General features: G+C 41.0%; 1 protein-coding gene across 1 annotated transcript; it reads left to right on the top strand.

The window, feature by feature from the left end:
• The first annotated feature begins 2,017 nt into the window (after positions 1 to 2,017).
• LOC140452656 (uncharacterized) lies at positions 2,018 to 2,599 on the top strand. The gene has a single exon (XM_072546975.1). It carries the CDS (start codon positions 2,018 to 2,020, stop codon positions 2,597 to 2,599), a length of 582 nt encoding a protein of 193 aa, XP_072403076.1.
• Positions 2,600 to 9,408: the final 6,809 nt, after the last annotated feature.

The following is a 9,408-nucleotide window of genomic DNA, read 5'->3' as shown; positions in this document are numbered from 1 at the left end:
CACACACACACACACACACACACACACACACACACACACACACACACACACACACACACACACACACACACACACACACACACACACACACACACACACACACACACACACACACACACACTTTTCGAGCCTTCCTCGACAGACTATCTAGGAGTAGCCGACTCACCCTATCCAACTTCCCGCCCCCTCACACCCCAACAGGAAGCTCGTAGCTCGGAAATTGTCGGCGAGGCACTGGTGGGGTCACTGACGCCAAATAGGTGACACCAATAAATACCAGTAGAAGAGAAGACCAGCCCAACTGCATCTCAGCATCCATCACCGACTAGTCCTTATCCTCACGGAAGGATGAATGGTGAATTCCCGGCGCCAAAAAACGGGGACCTTTTGGCTATGGAATGGTAACCCAGACAGAGGAGTCCAGATGGAGAAAACCAGCTTTTAAAAAATCCGCAATTCAAGCTGGAAGACATCGCGGCGAAGGATGAATGGCCATGCGTAGTTGGTCGAGAGCGATTCCTGTAAGGAACCAGGCGACACCTCACAGTAATTAGCCTTACTCGGGCATGCGGGGCTCTGCTCGAGTGAACTGCAATTTCCTAGCTACTCGTGGGAACAATATGGAAAATGATATGGAAACCAATATTCCCGAACAACCCGTAGTAGAAAGCCCTGAAGGCACTACTATACAGATAGCGAAGCCGACCAAAAGGAAGGCAGTCAGAGTCACCTCCCTAGAGGAGGTGGATCTAATGACAGACGAGGAGGTTATTAAGGCCAGGCTGGCCGGGGCCTTCAAGAAGAAAGTAAGGGATCTGGTGGGAAAAGGCCAGGATTACATTGAAGCCAAGCGCTCGGTGATCAAGGCCAACCTCACCAAGGTGCTTGAACGACAAAAGGACAATCCCCCTAAGTCTAAAGAGAAGGCGGAGCAAAAGCTGGAAATGGCTACGCAAAAGTCTACAAAGAAGCGACAAAGGTCGGACCAGAGTACGCCACCAGCGGAAGCCAAAAAGAGGCCGAGGAAGTCAGAAATGACTTTTACACAAGCCCTTTGCTCGGCAAAGGTGGCTGTAGTATGTGATGGCTTCCCTGGAGTCAGGATGGAACCCACAAAGCTTAAGGCAGTGCAAACATCCATCTTGGAGGCTCTGGAGAGAACGCCAGAAGAAGGGCCTCAAATCAGGCTCCTAAAGAGCACGTTCAAGCCCGGTTACCTGGTAATGACGTGCGCGGATAGTGCACGCGCACAATGGCTCAGGGACACTACTCCCACTCTGAAGCCTTGGGAAGGTGCAAGCCTCCAGGCTAAGGACGAGAGTGAAGTCGAGAGGCCGTGTTCTTGCACTGTCTATATCCCAGACGAGGACGGAAAGAGGTTGGAGGCGGAAAGTGTGCTGACTCGATTAAGGGTCAGCAACCGAAAGCTCAACACCCTTATATGGACCGTTTTGGGCAAAACACCTGCAGAAAAAGGGCAGGTATGGGTCCTCTCAATGGACAAAGAGTCCTTTGAGGAACTCAACAAACTTCAAATGTGTCCTTACTTTGGCATCGGAAGAATTAAATTCCGTGTCAAGGATGATGGGTACATTAAGAAGGTTGCAGAGGCCGGACCATCGGGGTTGCAAGGCTTAAATGCCGCAACCTCGGCAGTCAAGGCTAAGCAAAAAAGGAAAGAAGTAAAACCTTCAGAGGGGCAAAGCTCTAAAGCAGCGCCAAAGAAGGTTAACACTTCGACCAAACACAAGGCTCGCCCTAAGGATGATAAGTCGAGGGAAGGAGCTAAAGAAGGAATAATCCCGAAAGAAGTCCGTACCGACTTGCAGGGGAGTGCTACAAATCCGCCCAGAAGGCTAGAAGCCACTGAGCGGGTTTCCGCTCCAATGGAAGGGGTAGAGGACACGGGAAAACCCGAAAGTTAGCCTTCAGTTTAGAGGAAGGCAGAGTAAAGGTCCTGCAGGTCAACCTTCATCATGCTAAAGCTGCGTCGGCGGTTTTGTGCAGAAGGTTTGACATGGAAGGCCTGGACTTGGCCCTACTGCAGGAACCATGGCTCCACCGAGGGAAGATTGCAGGCTTGAAGCCGCAACAAGGTAAGTTACTATACGATGCGAAAGGAGAGACACCTCGAGCATGCATTGTATATGGTAACGAAGTAAACTGTACACTGATTCCGGATCTTTGCTCCGGAGACTTTGTTACAGGTATTTTAACCGCTTCCACCGAGGAAGGTAGTAAAAGATGGTTGGTCTGTTCTGCCTACTTCGCTGGAGAGAAGGTCTTCCGCCCAGGCATAGTAGAGGACGTTATAACCTACAGCCGAAGGGAGAACCTTCATCTAATACTGGGTTGTGATGTCAATGCCCACCATCTGGCATGGGGGAGTACGAACATCAACAGTCGAGGTGAGTCTTTACTACAGTTCATCTTAAGCATGGGTTTAGAAATAGCCAATATAGGAAATAAACCTACCTTCGTTACGGCCACGCGCAAAGAAGTCTTAGATGTAACACTTTGCAGTGAAAAAAGGTACGATACTTTAAAGAATTGGCATGTGTCAGAGGAACCTTCATGTTCCGACCATAGGCACATTTGATTTGATTTAATTACTTCGACTCGAATGGTGGAAAGGTTCAGGAACCCGAGAGAGACGGATTGGGAAGGCTATAGAGGCTCACTCGAGAAGTCTCTTGAGGGAGGAATCGGCACCATAAAAGATACGGAAGATCTCGAACTGACAGTCGAAACGGTGAGGGGAGCTGTTCTGGCCGCTTACCAGGAGAATTGTCCAGAGAGAGAAAAGAAAGGAAAGAAAAACACACCCTGGTGGAATGAACACTTACAAAAGCTTAGGGCAGATGTAAGAAGGCTATTCAATAAAGCCAAATTCAACCAGGACTGGGCCATTTATAGAGAAAAACTGACGCAATATAATAAGGAGATCCGAAAAGCCAAAAGAGACTCGTGGCGAAAGTTCTGCGAGGAAGTCGAACAGGCTCCCGCATGTTCCAGAATCCACAAGGTCCTGGCTAAGGATGGTATTGCGAATCAGGTCGGCCTCTTGAAGAAAGAGGACGAAACGTATGTAGAAACCCTGGAGGAAAGCTTAATAATGCTCACCAAGGTACATTTTCCCAGCTCATCCATTGACAATAATCCTTCGATAGAGGTAGCTCATCCCAGAAGGCCTACTAAAGCGGACTGGAAATTAGCTACCGACATCACGAGACCGGAAAAAATCAGGTGGGCCATCAATAAATTCCAGCCATATAAATCACCTGGAATGGACGGGATTTATCCAGCCTTGCTACAGAAGGGACAGGATGTGATCATTCCGCATCTAACAAAGATCTTCAAAGCTAGTTTGGCATGGAGATATATTCCAACCGCATGGCGAAGGGTGAAAGTCACATATATCCCCAAGGTTGGTAGGGTAATGGACCAAACCCCTAAGTCATACAGACCAATAAGTCTATCCTCTTTCCTAGCAAAAACGCTGGAAAGATTGATAGACAGGTATATTAGGGACGACGTGCTGATGGAGAGTCCACTTAGCGATCGCCAATATGCATACCAGTCAGGAAAGTCAACTGAATTGGCGCTGGATGATCTTAACAGACTGCTCTCAAAGTCGCTAGATGACAAGGAGATAGCGGTGGCGACGTTTCTGGAAGTGGAGGGAGCGTTTAATAACGTCTCCTTCGAGTCTGTAACGGACGCGCTTAAAAGAAGAGGAGTTCCTGCCTTCATATGCGAGTGGACAAAGGCGACCTTAACAAACAGGATCATTGTGTCCTCGTTAGGTGAAGCCACTATTGAAGCGAAGGCAGGAAGCGGCTGCCCACAAGGAGGAGTTTTATCCCCATTACTGTGGGCTACGCTTATGGACGACCTACTTAATACACTGTCCAGGGAGGGTTTTTACTGTCTGGGTTATGCGGACGATTTGGTAATTGTAGTCCGAGGACGCTTTACCAAAATAATTTCGGAGAGACTTCAAGTCGCTCTGAGGATGGTGGACAGCTGGTGTGAGGAAGAAGGCCTGAAGGTTAACCCTAAAAAAACATCTGTTGTTCCCTTCACCAGAAAAAGAGCACTGCAAGGCTTACAGCCACTAGTGCTCAAGGCTCTAAAGGCTCTCAGTTCGGTACAGGTCGATTCATGGCTGGTATGGAACTGTTTGGATGTCCTCTCTCAGGTGGGAAGTCAAAACAGGTTGACACTTGCCTGGGTGCCGGGACATAAGGGTCATCGTGGCAACGAGAAGGCTGATGAATTGGCCCGAGAAGGCGCATCTACGCCACTGGTTGGTCCGGAACCCTTCTTTGGAATCGCAAATACGATAAAAAGGGCAGCCATATACAAATGGGTGCAACAGAAGTCTCTTGAGTGGTGGAACAACTCACCAGGACAGAGGCAGGCCAAACAGTTCATCAAAGGACATTCGGCTAAATTTACAGCAGACTTACTTTCGCACAGACGCAGGACTGTCAGAATGATAGTGGGTCTGCTCACTGGGCACTGTAGACTCAATAAACACTTGAGTCTTATAGGCCTGACAGAAGAGGACACCTGTCGTTTCTGTCTGGAAGAAGAGGAAACCGCTCTACACGTTCTGTGCCATTGCGAAGGTCTCGCACGAATGCGGTTTCTAGAACTCGGTGAGGAAAAACCGGAAGCACCAGTCTACATGAAAAGGCCACTATCAAGGCTGTTGAGTCTCATTAAGAGGACCAAGCTAGATGAAGTGCTTTAAAATAAGGGGGAAACACAATAGATCTGCAAAGGTCGCAGTGTATCAGGCTCTATTGGCCGCCCCATTTTCTACATTCTACATTGTAGCTCCGATGCCATTTCCTGTTAAGAAATAAGCTATAGGTATTTTCCAATTGCTAAAAATACCTCGAACCATTAGCACCAAAGCTTGTCCAGCCAAAACTGATTTTTTTCTATTCTTACCAATATCCTCAAAACCTTCAATAATATCCAGTTTTCTATTATATTCTATTGTTCTCTTAATGGCCATCTCATCAAATAATAAAATTGATTTTCTCTCTTTAGGAGACATGCTCTCTGCTTTAATTTTTATATTATCAAATATTTTTTTATTGAAACCGGGGTTACAGGTAAAGTTTGAAATCCATGTTTTTAGTGTTGAAACCGCTGGTAAAGCAACTCCTTTTCGACGAAGAAATTTATACGTGCTAGGTCCTTTATAAAAAATCTCAATAGCCGTTTTTTTTTTCTATTGGGGACCACTGTTGGTTTTTCTTATGCAACTGCATTCTCAGTAACGTAGCAGAAAACTGAGTTTGTGGCTTTGGTGCAGATTGTACAGGTTTTGTCCCAATTTTAACCAGTCTCTTTTTTAGTGCTGTTATTCGAGTTTTCAGAAGATTAATCCGTATTCGAGATGCATGTAATCTCCTTTGAAGTGTATGATAATTATGAAATCTTTTTTTCTTGACCAATGGTGATAACGGCATATCTATAAGCTCATCAACAAAATCGTCAAGTTCAGAATTATTACTGTGCGAAACAGTATTGGCACTTGTTGATGGTTGTTTTGCTATCGAATACGTATGAAAAACGCGTGGTGTCGTTAATGAACCTTCCTCTTCTACCTCACTATATTTTTTTGGTATAGCAGTAGCGGGTAAATATTTTGTGTTTAGATATTTTTGTTCAAAATGCTTACTGCCCAGAAATTTTTTTTTTTAAATCGGGTAGCTCCAGACTTTCCAATGTCGCATTACCTACAACAATATTATTATTAACACAACTGAAAAAAAAAACTTTCTGCACAATAAAGTAGAAAAACAATTTAAGTTCTGTATTCAAAATTTAAAGAACTTGACAGTTATGCCAATATATGTTTATATATATATATATATATATATATATATATATATATATATATATATATATATATATATATATTGTTATGATTGTTTATTTTGAGTTCAAACTTAGTTTATTGAGCCAATAAAAAAGAATTATAACTTATTTGTTATCAAAAGTAAAATAATCCTTATATTACCTGTGTTCGATGGATTCAAAAGATTTTCTAGTTGTCTTTTATCGGGATAGAAAAGAAAGGATAAGAATACAAATATATTATGTTACAAAGATTTACGTTTCTTTATTTTATATAAACGAATAAAACAATTCTGTCGTTATCTTATCAATCAGCATACAAGAAAATAAATCAAATTATTATGATAATAAGATTATAAAGCTACATACATTTATATTACGTGAAAAACCAATTTTACTTAAAATTTTCTTTACTTGAGAAAAGAAACCACAAAACTTTAAACTTTTGATTAGCCTAACAAAACCTCAGTTCTTAAATTTGAATGCTAATGACCATGATGTCGAAACGATCCTTCACAGATATAAAATTCAATTGTACAAACACTTACAGCTTATTTTCTTCTTGAGTTGTATGTTGGAAAATACCTAGAAAAGTCCAGTCTCCTCAACGATGTGATCTCTCCTCTTTGGCACCTCGGCTCTTTCTTAACGTCTCTGCAAACCTCCTGCAGACTACACAAAAAACACCTGATTCACTTCTCCAAACTCAGCTATTTATTTATGACACCAGGACCTCCTTTTGTCAACTTGATGCCGTAAGAATACTTTCACATATACTTTATAAAATGCCCACGGTAGATACAAGGACCTCCTTTAATCGACTTGTTATCTCCTTCTTCAAACTATTCACTTCTTTTCGTTACGCCGGTATCCAAACTCACGAACCACACCCTATCTTGAGACAAACGACTGTTTCCTTTCTATGACCAAAATATGACTAACTTCTCCTCTCTCATGATCGACTCACAAATTCCCATTTAAAAAAGACCGTCCAATCAAAAGCTCAAATTTTGTTTACCATGATTTTGGAAAAGCCTAGTTTCGGTTTCAGAGAAAAACTAAATAGCTTACTTTAAAATTGGTTTTTTCAATACATCATTTATACATATTTCAAAAAATTAGAATATGGTCATTTAATACTCGACTATACACACAATGAAAAGATTAACTTACAGGTAAAATGTCTTCTAATTCTAAACAAAGGTTTTTTGATAATTTTGTTTGAAACGGAAAAAGGTCGTTTGCCAAACAAATTTCTATTCTTATCTACACTAAATCTTATCTTAAATTACTATATACAATTTGTTTCTATTGATATCTTAAAATTTTATTCCGATGGATATTTTTATTTCGTTTTCTTTGGTTGGGAAAGAAAAAGTATGACAAATCCCCGCCTTTGCATATGATAAAAATTACTGAATTATGCAGGGATTTTTCTCTATGCAAAAACAATACCAGTATTTTATTCATAATATTTGTAAACATCGTTGATATTATAAATTCCCCTAATCTTGTCTGATTCTATGTGCTTCAACTCATAACTATTTATCCCATTCTCATTGTTTACTATGTACGGACCCTCAAAAACAGGCATTAACTTTCCGCATACGTTGCTAGGTATGTTGGACACGCGCAATGCTCTCACCATAACCTTCTCACCTTTTTTGAAAGTAACTGGTCTTCTTTTTCTATTTTGGTCTTGCCTCTGGATATATTTTTCGTTTGCTCTCCGCAATCTCCTCTGCACATTTTCCATTATCTGTGTGTATTCCTTTTGTTCTCTATCTTCCCATGGCCTTAGTGGCATTATACCCTTCATTATATATTCTGGGGTCTCTTTCGTTACAGTGCTCGGGATGGTATTTAGATACGTTTCTACTTCGGCGACTTTCCTATCCCATCGTCGATGTTGACCCTCTGTTGTAATCCGTAGAAACTTCGTCACTTCCTGTACTGTGGATGTCTGATGCTAACAAAATTTGTCTCTATTCCCCGTTCTCGAAGTTGTCCCTTGAAACGATCATTTCTAAAATATGTTGCATTGTATAAAAGAATCCTTCTTGGTGTTCCTACGGTGGCTATAAAATTGTCGATTTTTCTCATTATTTCTTCCCCTTTCGTGGTACGGCAACTGTATAATTTTACATATTTGGAAAACACATCTACCATGACTAAAACATGTTTATTCCTCTTCGTCGTCATAATTAGATCGCTTAACATATCTATTGCTACAATATCTAATTTGTTCCGGGATATAATATTTTTTGTAACGTTTTCGTTTTTGAAATTTCTAATTTTATATTTTTGACAGATCTGGCACTTTTGTGTAATTTCTTTTGCGATGCGGTAATCTTGTCGGCAAATATAATTTTCTCGAAAAACCAGCCAGACTTTTCTGCTACCGATATGTCCATTGTCTTCGTGTAATTTCTGTATGATCCTTTCTGCCAATGTCTGTGTTATCACGTATAGTTCCTTTCCATCAATTCGTTTGAAAAATATACCGTTTTCCCTCTCCGCTCTTCTTTTTTCTCTTTCTTCCGGGTCTTCTTGATTTGTTCTAATTTGGTTTAACGAAAATACCCCTTCCTCTTGTGTCAAAATGTTCAGTCCTACATGAAAAGCAATTGCTTCCTTTTTCCCCGAGTCTTCATCCCTTGTGAGAGCGTCGGCTATAATGTTGTCTTTTCCTTTTATATATCGAAACTCAAAGTCATACTCCTGTAGTAACAAAATGCTTCTATGTATACGATTGTTAACCAGACGATTTTTCATTATATGTACCAAAGCTGCATGATCAGTTTCGATTGTGAATTTTGCTCCCAACAGATAAAATCTTAACTTATTTACACAGAAAAGTACGCTAGCAAACTCTAGTTCAGTCACACTGTATTTTCTTTCGTGTGTTTTTGTCACCCGGGAAATAAAACAAATCGGCACTTCTTGATTGTTTTGTATTTGCGACAAAACTCCCGCAAATTTTTGTATGGATGCATCAGTTCGTAGTATGAAAGGCAAATTGTACATGGGATGATATATTTTCGTTCCTTTCGGGAATTCCTCTTTTAAAATTTGAAAAGCTTTTTCTTGTTCTTCTTTCCAATTCCATTTAACACCCTTCTTCAATAATTTGATCAGAGGAATTTCCTTCTGGCTTAAATCAGGAATTAGTTTTTTAAAATAGTTGATCGTCCCGAGAAAACCTCTCAATGCTTTTAAATTCTTTGGTCTTGGGTATTCATGTATGAGTTTTACCCGGTCCTTGGCTAAACTAACTGTTTGTGTGTCCAATTTAAATCCCAAATATATCACTTCTTTTTGAAAAAATTGACATTTTTCAATATTCAGTTTTAATCCGGCCTTGTCCAATTCTCCCAAAATAATCTTTATGTGTTCCAAATGACTTGATGTATCTGGTGAATAAATGAGTAAGTCGTCGATGTAGTGCACTATGAAATTTTCATATTTATTTAATATTGTATGGAGAGCTCTTACCAATGCTACACACGCACTTTGTAATCCAAACGG

The sequence above is a fragment of the Diabrotica undecimpunctata genome, chromosome 11, assembly GCF_040954645.1.
Source record: "Diabrotica undecimpunctata isolate CICGRU chromosome 11, icDiaUnde3, whole genome shotgun sequence".
In the NCBI taxonomy this organism is placed as follows: Eukaryota; Metazoa; Arthropoda; class Insecta; order Coleoptera; family Chrysomelidae; genus Diabrotica; species Diabrotica undecimpunctata.
Note: the sequence above shows the minus strand (reverse complement) of the source record. Positions and strands in the feature narration are given on the sequence as shown.